Source organism: Ictidomys tridecemlineatus, chromosome 5 (genome assembly GCF_052094955.1).
Source record: "Ictidomys tridecemlineatus isolate mIctTri1 chromosome 5, mIctTri1.hap1, whole genome shotgun sequence".
Taxonomy (NCBI): Eukaryota; Metazoa; Chordata; class Mammalia; order Rodentia; family Sciuridae; genus Ictidomys; species Ictidomys tridecemlineatus.
This window is the reverse complement of record NC_135481.1, coordinates 176,678,055-176,691,286: the sequence shown is the minus strand read 5'-3', so window position 1 is coordinate 176,691,286 and position 13,232 is coordinate 176,678,055. Positions and strand designations below refer to the sequence as shown.

The 13,232-nt window shown below is 62.1% G+C and overlaps 1 protein-coding gene across 2 annotated transcripts; it reads right to left on the bottom strand.

The window, feature by feature from the left end:
• Positions 1 to 358: 358 nt before the first annotated feature.
• On the bottom strand, positions 359 to 12,783 carry Bpifb6 (BPI fold containing family B member 6). Of its 2 annotated transcripts, none has more exons than XM_078051617.1 (16): positions 12,626 to 12,783; positions 11,098 to 11,218; positions 9,303 to 9,402; positions 8,311 to 8,415; positions 7,742 to 7,891; positions 7,525 to 7,588; positions 7,114 to 7,174; positions 6,550 to 6,641; positions 5,736 to 5,912; positions 4,881 to 4,934; positions 4,464 to 4,637; positions 3,726 to 3,793; positions 2,482 to 2,527; positions 1,527 to 1,590; positions 1,129 to 1,205; positions 359 to 546 (listed from the first exon to the last, which is right to left on the bottom strand). In XM_078051617.1, exons 2-16 carry the CDS (start codon positions 11,195 to 11,197, stop codon positions 514 to 516), a joined length of 1,365 nt encoding a protein of 454 aa, XP_077907743.1. In that variant the 5' UTR covers positions 11,198 to 11,218; positions 12,626 to 12,783; the 3' UTR covers positions 359 to 513. The 2 variants fall into 2 exon arrangements, with proteins under 2 accessions (XP_077907743.1, XP_077907742.1); XM_078051616.1 differs by having other exon boundaries at positions 11,098 to 11,205; positions 12,626 to 12,779.
• Between the last annotated feature and the right edge of the window lie 449 nt (positions 12,784 to 13,232).

Genomic DNA, 13,232 nt, shown 5'->3' with positions numbered 1-13,232 from the left:
TGCTGGGCACAGGCCCCTCATGAGTACAGCCATCCTCCAGTTGCCAAGATTTGGGGACACAAAGCTGAGCTGGGAAGAGCTTGACCACTTGCTGGAGTGACCTTGAACTCCGAGCGTCAACATCCTCATCCGTGAAGTGGGGAACACGGCGCTGGCCCTCCCCCACGTGGTTATGGAGACAAGAAAAGCCCGGAGCCAGGCTTCAGTGGGTGCTCAAGCCGCCCCCCCAGGCTGTGGTCACTGTCCTCCAGACCACGGTCACTGTCCTGTAGACCCCAGGCTGATCCCAGACCCCAGCACCCACCAAGGGGAGCCACACGGGGACTTGCTATTAGAAAAGAGACCAGAGTGTCGCGTCTGAAGGTCTTTCTCCTGTTTATTGCCAGGCCCCGGCCTCTCCCGGTCACTCCTCCACCCAAAAGCAGCCTCCGGTGGTAGTGGCCGCCGGCTCCAATCAGCGGGCTCCTCCACGGGGGCAGGCGGGGGCCGCAGCTGGCGGGACGTCCTGAGCCGTCAGTCCAGCTTCAGATCCAGCACGAGAGCGTTCTAGCAGGAGAAAGAGGCCGGTGGAGAGGGGCCGGGGGAGCAAGGACAGGCCACCGGGCACAGGGGCGGGGCGGAGCTGGGCCCCTGGAGGAGATGGAAAGCTGTGACCTGTGACCCTGGGGACGTCCCTTCTCCTCTTGGGTCTCCACGTTTTCAACTGTCAAAGGGCAAAGCTCCCAGCGTGGAGAGATCAACGTGAGAAAAATAACCTTCCAAGTTCAAAGCCTGACATGCCAAGAAGCGCTTGTAATTATTGAGCACCTCCTGTATACCCTCATGCGAATCATCTCAGTGACTCCTAACAGCTCTGTGAGGTCCATGGCCGGATTTTCATCCCCATTTTAAACAGAAAAACAGGGGCAGAGGGAGGACAAGTGATTTGGTGGCAGAGGGAGAGAGCAGCAGCCTTCAAGGATTCTCCTGGGGACCCGCTGGCCCAGGAGGGCCCAGGTTGTGAGGGGCGGGGACTTGCTCAGGGATTGACAAGGTCACACCACGGCCACCCCTCCCCAGCCCCACCCCCTCCAGTCTGCTCATCCTCCATTGGCCTAAGTGTCGGTGGCGTGGCGGCGCCGGCCCCACCTCTGCCAGGTGCAGCTCCGCCAGGTTGTAGTTGATGGCCAGAAGATCCGGGAGCGGGAACCCCACTCGGAGCACATCTGAGAAGTACAGCAAGCGTCACGCGGGGCCTGGCTGCGGGGTACTAAGGAGAGGCCGCCTGGAGCTCAGTGCCGTGGTGGATGCGCAATGTCCACCTGGGACAGGACTTGAGGCCCAGCTCAAGGCCTTGCTCATGATATGGGGGTCAAGGGTCAAAGACCACACTGATGGGCCTCTGTCCCCAGGCAGGTGACATTACGAGGACTCAAAGACTCGGCAATGGCTCTCCACTCCCCTTTAGATTCCCTGGTGTGGGTGGGTGGCATCCCTTCCCGGTGCTTCGTGGCACCAGTGAAGTGGACGCCTGTTGGAGGCCTCACCGTTGACCACGGGGACAAAGGCTTCCTGGAGGTAATCGGTGATGTAGCCAGTCAGCTCCTCCTCCTGGGGACAGAGAGCAACCCGCCATCATTCAACCCCACCCGACCCCACCCAGTCCCGGGCCTCACTCCGGCCAGGCCTGGGGACCACGGCAATGGACATTAGAGACTTTGAGCAGTTTGTCCAGCTCGCGTCAAAGCTGGGCCTCGCTGGGCGCAGTGGTGCACCCAAGTGATCCCATCAGCCCAGGAGGCTGAGGCAGGAGGATCACGAGTTCAAAACCAGCCTCAGCAAAAGCAAGGCACCAAGCAACTCAGTGAGACTCTGTCTCTAAATAAAATGCAGAATAGGGCTGGGGATGGGGCTCAGTGGGCAAGTGCCCCTGGGTACCAAAAAAACTCTGGGTCCTGCCCTGGGTGACCGTAGGCCTCTGCCCCTCTCTGCTTGGTGCCTGTTGGTGAGGTGTGGGCCTGGGTCACGGAGCAGGAGTGGGAAATTCGGGAGGCAGAACTGTGGACCCTACTTCTGCTCCTACAGAACACAGCAGCTTTGATCCGCCATTGGCGCCACCTCCCTGTGCCTCCCACGGGCTGTGGAGCCCAGCGCACTGGGTGGGGGATGGGCCTCTGTGGTTCTTATCAGCTCCTGCCAGAGTCAGGGACTGTGCCAGGCCCTGGGGCCACAGAAACTAATAAAAACCACAGCGTGGCTGAGGAAAGCCAGCCCAGAGTGCCACTGGGCCATGTTTTGAAAGTCAGTCCAGGGAGATATCCAGTTTCTAGCTAGAAAACGGGAACTCAGAAAGGTTAAGAGACTGCCCTGAGGTCACACAGCGGATCAGGAGTCTGAGTCTCCCGATGGCCTTGCTCTCTTGGCTCTAACTCTGTTCCCAGACTTCTTCCCTGTGGTCCAGGACCTCCAACCAGACCAGGCAGAGGCTCTTGGGACACTTACGTCGAAGTTACCAATCGACGAGGACCCCCGGGTCAGGCTCAGCAATCTGTGGGGGAGGGGGCGGTCAGAGCCACAGGACCTGGCCCTGGAGAAGGGGGGTCCCAAACCCCAACCCCTCCCTGAGGCAGCCTTCGGGTGTCCGGAGCCTCTGCGCGCACGTCACCCGTGAGGGACGGGACCCCCCTCTTGACCGCCCCTTCTGTGCCCGCAGGGTCTCCTGACCCTCCTCCCCAGACACGGCTCTGGCTCCTGCCCAGGCCAGCTAGGTGAGGGGTCACGGCCAGAGGGTCAAGTTCACGTCCTTGCTGGACCCAGGGTAGGAGCCCTCGCCCAGCACATCTCCCCATAGGCGCCGTGGGAGGGTGCTGGGTGGTCTGCCTGTCCACTCTATCCCCTTCTTAGTCCAAGGCACTGAGCAGAGCAGGACCCAAATCCCCAAGGGAGCCAGTCCAGGCCAGGCCAGGTGACCAGACCATCCCATCTTTCAGTCCCTGTGATGGGCCCACAGTGCGTCATGTGACCCACACTGGATCCCAGCCTGGGTCATCTTATTGGAACCGTTCTCCTGTGGTTAGGGTCGCTCTGCCACCCCAAGGGGAGAGGAGCCACAAAATGGATAGTCAGCTCAAGGGGAGGAGGGAGGATTCTTGAGGACTTGTGTGTCTGGATCCAACCATGCCTGAAAGCACACCTGGCCCCGGAGTTTTCAGTTAAATGAGCCAAAAGACTCCCTTTGGGGCTTGAAGCAGTTGAAGTTGGAGTTCTGTCTCCTTCAACTGAAAGAATCCCCAAGTAGGACGAGTCACTCACTATTTAGACAAATACAAAAATCAATGGGTGACTGAACATGAATCTAGGAAGTCAATATACTCTCCTCCAGAGCGTAAGAACGAAGGGGAATGACGAATGTGACACATTGGCCAGTGCCTCTCATTGGCCCTGACTCTGGCGGCATTTGGGTGACATGGGCCAAGACCTATGAATGAAAAATGGGACATGGGCCCCTGACCAGACCCTGTGACAGCCTAGTGGAAGAGTGAGGGGAGAAGGAGTGAACTTGAGCAAGTCTTGGAGTGCCAAGCTAAGACGTAAGAAAAGACGGTGCAGGCAGTGGGAGCCACTGAGGGGTCTAGAGCAGGGGCAGTGACCAGAGCAGCCTGGCAGCGTGGGCTGCACTGGACGGACCCTAGGGAGAACCCGGAGCAGGAAGCCAAGCAGTGCCAGCTCGGGCAGCAGGCCCCCACCTGTCCACAGAGGTGTCCATCTGCAGCCGGTTCCCCTGCACCGAGTACTGGATTTTCAGGTTGAAGTGCTGGCGTCAGGGGAGGAAGCAGAGAGGGGCGGTGGCCCCCGTTGGCGCCACCATCGCGAAGACAAAGCCGAGTCCGGCTCTCTGCCCGCGAGGCCCCCAGGAACCGGACCCAGCAGCCTCCTCCCCTCCCCAGGTTCCTTGTCTCTCCCTGTCCTGGGCCAGGACAGCACTCGCAGAAGTACCTGGCACCGCAGAGGGTCCCTGCACATGCCACGTCTCACCCCAGGCCTCCACCTCGGCTGTCACCTTGGCTTGGGCTGTCCCCCATCCCTGTCCCCCGGTCAGCTGCTGCTCAACCTTCAAAACCCGGCTCAGCCATCACCTCCCTGTGGTTTCCCCAGACTGAACCTGGGTCCCTCGGGGCTCTCGTGTCCCCTTGGAGAACTGTCACTGCCCTTGTGGCTGCTACTGGAGGCCAAGGAGGGCCCAGGGGCAGGAGTCCACACTGAGCCTCCTTGGCTGCTCTGTCCACTCCAAGGCTCAGTGGCGGAGCAGGAGTCAGACCCAGGTGACAGTGCCAGACCCAGGTGACAGTGCCCGGGAGGGCAGGGCCCCACAACCGAGGTGGACTAAGAATGCTTTGATCCCTTTCTGGGCTTTCAACTGAAATCCCACCCTCCAGCCCTGAACGTTCATGAGGCTGGGGACCTGTGGGGGACCGCCCACTCACTGTCTCCAGGAGGAACAGGGACACGGGGGGCTTGCCCCGCCGCCGGGCAGTGAAGACCTCCAGGGAGCCGTGGAAGTGCAGCAGGCTCTTGCCGGTCTTCATGGTGACCTTGGGGGGCTTGTTTATCCTGATCTGGGTCACCACGGGCTTGGGCTTGGGATAGGCCTCGGCCACCTGCAGAACCGGCCCAGGCCTTAGACAGTGGCTTCAGGAGCAAGCAGAGTCCCTCAGGGGAGGTGTGATTTCCACCTTGGACCCAGGACGTGGGACAGGCAAAGGGCCGGCAGGTGTCCAGGGAAGAGGAGCAAACACGAGGCTGGGGCTGTTCCTATGTCAGACCCAAACGCTGAGCTGCGTCCCCGTCCAGCGAGGGACTGGGCAGGGTGCGGGGACAGGTCGGGGAGGACTGACACTCACCTCAGGGATGAAGCCAGCCAGGGTCACTGTGGTTTGTGGGGGCAGCTCACCAATCTACAAAATGACAGTGGGAGTTGGGGTCCCCAAGTCCCCGGACCATGCCTCAGCTCAGCAGGTGCAGCCTCAGGCTCCACCTCCTGGCCCGGGGTCAGGGGTCAAGGACACGTTGTTGGAGGGAGGAGCAGGAGGGAGATGGGAGGGGGCAGCCGAAATGGGTGAAGGGCCAGTGGAGGTGGGTGTGGGTGGGAGGGGAGGGGGATGGACAGCTGGGGGGGAGGGGGAGGGGGGAGGGGGTGAGTGGATGCGAAGCTGGTGACATGGACGGTGGGTGGGAAGCGAGAGGTGCGTTCAGGGGTGGAGGGTGGCGCGCAGAACAAGGGTGGATTCCTGGGTCGGAGGAGGACAGTGGGTCTGGGCAGGGCAGGTCGGTGGGCGAGTGGATGAGGAGAGCAGCCCTGGACAGTCGGGAGTGGACAGAAGTGTTGGGGGGAGGGGCGGGTGCCCAGAGTCACTGATTCCTTAGTGTGAGGCCCTCTTCTAGGTGTCCTGGAGACGGTATGAAGGGACAGGTGGATGCCAATTGGATGGATAGGACCCAGGACATGAATATGTGCTCACTGGCCAGCTGGGGGGTGGCCGGGTGGCTGGCCAGGACATGACTGGTGGATCAATGGCTGGTGGGTGGGCACTTCAAGGTCCGGGTGAGTGTGGTGGGCACAGGGGTGGGGTGGGGGTGGGCTGATGGGAGTGAAAGGGCAGCCCTGGGTCCCCCCAGCGGAGGTGTCCAGCTGCCCCAGGGCCATCTCAGGACGGACAACTCCGGGCAGAGGCTGGGGAGGCGGGCTCAGGGCTCACCGTCTGGTCCTGGATGTCCACATTGAAGGACTTCTGCAGAAGGGCCAGCTCAGCCGTGAGGAGGGCGGCCGAGAGCAGCAGCTGCGATGACCCCTCGGCATAGCCCCCCGGGATCTCGAGGGGCCCCCCGTCCTCGGCCAGCTTGATGGTTTTGCCCTTCTGCGGCGTCACCTCGGGCTGTGGGGTGGCCGGGAGGGAGACACAGCCGTGAGAGCCCGTGGCCAGGGGGCCCAAGCCAAGCCCCAGTCAGCAGGCCATGCAGCGTCCGAGCCAGGGTGGCCGCAGAGACCCCCGTGGACAGCGGGTGGGCTGAGGCCCAAGATTGAGAAGGGAGCCGGTCCCCAGGCCACTGGGCGTCTCCCTCAGGGGGCAACCTCAGCAGGCCTCACTGACCGGCTGGGGCCTCTCTCTCCAGGATACGATTCCTGCCGCACCCTCAGGAGAAAGAGGAGGGGACCAGCCCCACGGGACCCCAGGAGCCCACTGCAGGAAGACGTCATGGGGCCATGACCTCTAGGAGTCTTCTTCCTGGTCCTGGAAGATGCATCTCACCTTGTCACCTGGGGCCCTGGAGGCCACCGACTCCCGTGGGACCCTAGCCAAGCCCTGCTCGTCCCCTTCTCTGTGTCCCCACCTGTGTGCCAGCCTTGGGACAACACGAGCAGCCCCTGCAGCCAGCCAGGGGCTCCACGGTCATGCTTAGAGCAGAGACAGAGAGGACCCTGGTGACAGGTCCTCCGCCGACCCCTGCCCGGGGGAAAGGCCCCACCCCCGGGTCCAGTGAGCCAAGGCCACCCCCGGGCCCAGCACTCACGCTGAAGTCCACCCGGATATGGCTGGCCGTGGTGGCCGGTGTGGACATCAGGGCGTACTTGACAGTGCCCATCTGGCCCACGGGCATGGGGTCTGTGCAGAGGAGGTTCCACTCAGAGAGACGCCAGTCCCGGGGGGCCCCCCAGAAAAGCCGGCTCCAGCCAGCTGCTCCCGGAACCTGTCCCTCTGTGTGACCCCAGGCAGATTCTTAGCATCTCTGGGCCTCAGAGACTTCAGGGCAGGAGGGGCCCAGCCGGAGCCCCTCCCATCTGCAGGCACAGAGGCTTCACCCAGGGCCTGATCTCACAGCCAGGGGGGCAGGGCAGGGCTACCAGGGGCTTGACAGATGAGCAGAGCCAGGCCTGGTGGCTTTTCCCAGGCCACACTGCTGGGGACAATCCAAGCCATTGAGATTTCCTTTCTCTCATACTGGGGAGCCCCCTGGGCCCCCAAATGATGTAGGAAGCAGATCCCATTGGCCTCATACACCACGAGGACACGAGGCTGTGGCCCAGCACAGCGTGGCTACTGTCCCTAGCCGGGAGGGGTGGCTAGGGACACTCACCACTGAGTCTGGCCCACTTCTGGTTCACGTACACCAGGACTGCGTCAATGGCTGGACACAGCTGGAACAGAGAGGGCCCTGGGTGAGCGGGTCCCTGCAGGGGGCCTCGCCCTCCAGCTCAGGGTTCTGTGGGGACCCCAGGCACCTGTCCAGTCCAAGGACGTGTGGGAAAACTGAAGCCCAGGTCACACGGAAGCCACTGCGAGAGTCTGTACTAGAATGCAGAGCCCCTGACCAGAGCCTGAAAAGTCAGCGAGGTGTCCCTCCCAGGGCCTGGTCATCTGAGCAGGAGCAAGCCCCGTTGCTTCCTCCACCCGTGCTCAGAGTGGCCATCTCTAGCTGACCACGGCATTCCTCCCGCCAAGCCTGCGCCACCCAGCAAGGAAGGCTGAGGCCACTCGGGCTGCTCACCATGCCGGGGAGGACCTTGTGCAGGGTGTTGTCCAGGAACTTGTTGACCATCTTGGGCAGCATGCTGGACGTGAGCACCGGAGCATGGGCCAGTGGCAGGAGGTCAGGCACAGGACACGAAGGGACAAGGTTAAGGAGGCTTGGTGCTCAGGAAGCGGGATGCAGGGGACAGTAGCAGGGTGGACCGGCCTCCCCGCCCCGCTGCAGAGCCCCTCACTTGCTGGGCAGGTTGGTCTTCACGCTGACCAGGGTGATCTCACAGCCCTCGCTCCTGAACACGGGGAGGCCCGTCTCCTCCTCCTGCAGGAGCCGGTCGGTGGCTGTGATGTTCAGGACGATGATGATCTCCATGTTCCCTCCCATGAAACTGGAGGAGGGCGCAGGTCAGCATCGTGGGCATCTCCCATCCAGGGCCACTTCCCTGTCCCCTCTTTGCCCACGATCTCAGCAGCTCTGCAAGGGAGGAGGGCAAGGAACCCCAGCCACGGGACAGGAAAGGTGATGGGACCCACACCAGGGCCCCCCCTCTTCTCTGGTGAACTCCTACACGTCCTTCAGAACCCGCTCATGTTCCCAGAGCCTCTCCCGGCCCCCTGGCTCCTGCTCAGCAGCTTCTTCTAGAGCATCAGCCCCTTGGTGCTGAGCCTGATTCCCTCAAAGCAGCAACCAGGTCCGATCATCTCAGATCCCAGCACCCAGAGCACACAGTAGGTGCACAATAAGTGTGCATGTAAGAGTGAGACGGGGAGGCCACTCTCCTCCCCCTTCAGTCCCTGACAGACGCACCTCTTTCCCGTGATGGTCATGCCCGTGGACACACACTGGAAGATGCCCACTTCAGGGACGAAGTTCAGCGTGATGACAGGGAGCTGGACGTCCTTGACCTTCATGCTGGGAGAGAACAGGCACCCCCCAGTGAGGCCTGAGCAGGCAAGACAGACCCTCCGCCTCCCCTCGCCTGGCAGGGAGGCCTTGGGTAGCCTTCTCTCCGTGTCACAGGGATGAGCCTGCCCTGAGGGGACATCCCAGAATGTGAGCAAAATCTGAGTGTGAACCAATGGTACATGGAAAGCACTCATTGTCTGTGAGGCGAGACGCAGGGCTGACGCTGTGTGACATCTGACTGTTCCCTCCCCTCCTGTGGGGAACAAAATAGGGAGGTTTGCCCAGATCAAGGCTTCTGGTGGGTGGAAGGAAGCAGGACGGTCCCCAGGTGTGGCTGGCTGGCTGGCCTGTGCGCTGATGAAATGTTTAGTAGCACTCTGACCTCAACCCACTAGATTCTGGTAACACTCCCCCACTCGCCCGCAAGTGAGTGTCTCCAGACATTGCCAAATGTCCCCTTGGAGGCACAGCCAGCCCTGGATGAGAATCACCAGTCGAGATCCAAGGTAACCAAGATGTGTGTGCCAACCTCCCCCTGCCTACCCTGAGCTCTTGGCAGACATTACTAATGGATCACAGTCCTATTTCCTGCTAAGTCCCAATAGAACCTGGGACCCTCCCCAGTGCCTCGGGCCAGCAGCCCCGAGCCATCGATGACCGAGTCTTCCTGTCATCAAATGAGAGCTGACGCCCGCCGGCTCCACCGCTTAAGGGCCTTTTCATTTCCTTAGAGTTGGGGTTTTGGACCTTGCATCCTCCTCACAAGGATCCAGCTCATCACAAGGCAGGAATTGTCCCCCTTGGGTGGCTGAGGAGGCCCAGGTAGGGGCAGTGATAGCCCAGGGTCATGCAGCAGGACAGCGCAGGGTGGCCCTCCCCCGGCCCCAACTTACTTGGTGATGCCCTTGATGGGCTTCACGCCCGGCCGCTTCTTGCCGGCCTCGGCTGCCATCTTCTCCAGGATGTGACTCTCCTCCATGGCGCTCTGCACCTCTGGAGGGGACGTCCAGAGGGACACTCAGGGGCTCCCACTCCTCCCTGCCCTGTGCCAATCTCTTGGGCATCTCAGGCCACTTACAGCCACCGTGCCCTACCCCAGGCTGGACAGTGCCCCAAGCCCTGTCCTTCCCTAATGAGAAGAGACTGAGTCACCAGCAGTGACAATAACAAGTGACCAGAGCCAGCGGGAGGAGGGCAGGCAGAAACCACAGGGGGAAGGACAGGGCTGGGGAGTTTCCCGGAGGAGGGGACAGATCAGTGGGTCCTGGAAGGAGGAGCAGACATGGCAACCAGGGAGCAGGAGGGAAGGGCAGGGGACACGGGAGTGCAGGGTGGGGACAGTGGGCAGGGGACACGGGAGTGCAGGGTGGGGACAGTGGGCAGGGGACACGGGAGTGCAGGGTGGGGACGGTGGGCAGGGGACACGGGAGTGCAGGGTGGGGACGGTGGGCAGGGGACACGGAGTGCAGGGTGGGGACGGTGGGCAGGGGACACGGGAGTGCAGGGTGGGGACGGTGGGCAGGGGACACGGGAGTGCAGGGTGGGGACGGTGGGCAGGGGACACGGGAGTGCAGGGTGGGGACGGTGGGCAGGGGACACGGGAGTGCAGGGTGGGGACGGTGGGCAGGGGACACGGGAGTGCAGGGTGGGGACGGTGGGCAGGGGACACGGGAGTGCAGGGTGGGGACGGTGGGCAGGGGACACGGGAGTGCAGGGTGGGGACGGTGGGCAGGGGACACGGGAGTGCAGCGTGGGGACGGTGGGCAGGGGACAGGGGAGTGCAGGGTGGGGACGGTGGGCAGAGGACAGGGGAGTGCAGGGTGGGGACAGTGGGTAGAGGACAGGGGAGTGCAGGGTGGGGACAGTGGGCAGGGGACACACGGAGAGTGCAGGATGGGGACTGAGGGCAGCAGGGAGCGGCAAGTGCATGGCCCGGAGGCCAGGGACACCGAGCTATGTCACCTTTTCCTTGAGAACCAGATGTTCTTGGCCATGGTCAGCGTCTCTGGGAGCTTGCTAAAGTGCAGGTCCCAGCCTGGGGCCAAGCAATTCTGCTCCCCAGGAAAGGAGGACCCCACCCCCAATGACACCTGCCAGAAACACCTCCGCAGGGCCACAGGCTAGTTCTCGGAGGAGGCCAGTCACCAGGCCGATGGACCCGCCTTTGCCCTTTGTACTTGGACTTGACTCCTTTCACCTCGTGGTGGTGGAGTTGGGGGTCCAGGTGGAAAACACATTTTATAAGATCTCTCCTAAGGGATTCTAAGGTCACGATCGTTTGGTTACCCTATTTTACAGTTCACATTTACAGATGGGCAAACAGCAACACAGAGAGGCCAAGTGACTTGCCTGAGGTCACACAGAGAGTTGTTTGGCAGAGCTGGGATTTGACCCACGCCTGTCACCCCCACAGCCCAAATGTTGCCACCAACCCCTGCCATCAGGGCCAAGGAGGGACTCTGAGGGACTCTAAGGGACTGGGCTTCCCAGCTCGGCCTCTAACATGGAGAAGCTTGGACAAGTCATTTCATGTCCTCTGGGCCTCAATTTCCCCTTCTGTGGGATGGGACAATAGTAAAAACACATTGCTTGTGAGTTTGATTTGAGGACCTGCAAACATGAGCTGCCACCACCAACCACGTGCCCCACAGCCCACTCCTGGCCCCTCACCCCAGCCCGCAGGCTCACCATGGTTCAAGATGTCCATGCCCAACCGCAGCAGTGCGCCCGGGTCAGCTTGAGTGCCTGGCAGCAGGCCACAGAGTGCCAGGCACAGGATCCGCAGCATGGCTCCTCCTGGGGCGAGGGCCTGAATTGGGTGCAGGCCCCAGGGCCTTGGTGCCTGTGGGACATCCCAGGTCCCAGAGCAGGTGGGGGCCCAGGAGCCTTGGGGCTGCAGCCTGCGGTGGCCCGACCTGGATCAGCCGGTAGAGGGGCTCCCGCCGGAACCTGGCTGGCAGCAGGCTCAGGCACGGGTCTCCCCTGATGCACAGGTCCTGAGAGACGGGCTCCTGCCGTCAGCCGCCATCCCAACCCCAGCCCGAGCCTGCGCTCCTCCACTGATGCGTGTTGATTGCGTGCCCGCTGTGCAGGCAGACGGAGTGCAAAACCCTGAGGATTGAACCCAGGGCACTCTACCAAGGAGCTGCACCCCCATATTCCTTTAAAAATTTTTTTGAGACAGAGTCTCTCTGAGTTCCTTAGGTCCTCACTAAGTCATGATCCTTAGGGCCCCAAATTTGTGATCCTCCTGCCTCAGCCTCCCAAGTGGCAGGGATCAAGGACGTGCACCACCACGCCCCGAGGAGAGGGGAGGCAATGGGAGAAGGGACGAGGGACTGAGGTCTGATGAATGAGAGGAGTTGGACCATGAAGACCCAATAATCAATATCACTAAATGAAAGTGGGGTCGAGTCTCCTGTCCCGTGGACTTTCAGATTCTATCTGAGCTCAAAAGCCATCAACCCTCGTGTTTTCTTGGCCCCGGGAGAGCTGCATGCGTGACAAGGACAGGCACTGCCTGTGCTGCGCTCCAGGGCAGATCTCGTCATCACGGGGCTGTGCAATGCTGGACCAGGTGGCAGAGCCGGCCCCAGCTCACACGGGGACACTGAGCACTACCCCAGGCCCCCTGCCCCGTGTCCTGGTCCCTGGGGGCGGGGTGAATAATAAGGGTGGGGGTCCACAGGGTCCTGCAGGAGTTCTGGGGGGCTCATCGCGTTCTGTCTCTTGGTGCCTGTGCCTGCGCTGTCCCCATCTTTTAGAAGCCCTGCCCTGCACCCAGCCACCCTCTGTCCCCTGCTGCCCCTCAGGGCCAGATTTCAGTCCTTGCACCTCCACTGGGAGGTCTCCCTTCAACGCCCGGCCTCAGAGGCCACATTTGAGCCTGACCATGCGGGACCCCCCCATCTCTTGCCGCCAGCCGCCCGTCTTTGCTGGCAGATCCTCTACCCAGGGTCCCTCTGTCCCTCCTCTGCCTGCCACTCGTCCCCAGGGCCCCCACCCAGGTCGCCCTGAGCCCGGCTTTTCCCCTCAGAGTCTGAGGAGGCCCCCGAGTCTGTGGCCTAAGTCACACATCCAAGGTCACCGTGTCCAGACCCAAGCCCCGGCCCTGCCACCCATCTGCTGGGTCCCCTTGCTGGGCCTGTGTCATCTGTGAAACGACGGTGCTGGGTGAGGCACTCTGGGAGGGTCCCGGGTGGGGGACTGTCCTTACCTGGCCCAGCTCAGGGAGATCCTGCCGGCGACTGACCCCTGTTCCTGACCCTGAGGCGAGGAAGCCTTATATTCAGGAGCCTGATTAGCTGCTCAGGTAATTAAGGGCTAGATAATTATCAGGAGCCCAAAGAGCAGGAGCCGCGCTCACGTGATGCTTCAGTGTGTTCCAACATAAATAGCCCCGAAGACGGGCGTCTCGGGAGCCGGGTGCTGCACCAGGGTGGCTCTGGGGACGGGCTGTGGCTGCACCAGGGTGGCTCTGGGGACGGGCTGTGGCTGCCCAAGTGAGCATCACACTCACACTGTCCCCTCTCCCAGTCCCAGCACCTGCCCCAAGGCCGTACACACAGCAAGCACACATTCATTCCTTCAGCAAATTTATTGAGTGCCTACTATGTGCTGGGGGCCTTGCAGGGCATTGGGGTGACCACGGTGCACAAGGCAGTCGGGATCCCTGATCTGAGGGCTCCTGGGGCTCACAGGGGGCCACCGGGCCAATCACCGTCACCAAGCCACCTCCGCCTGGGGGAGGCCGGGCAGGCGGCGGGATGGGAGAGAGGAGACCGGGGCCCTCAGCCGGGCTGACCCCACGAGGCCAGCAGATC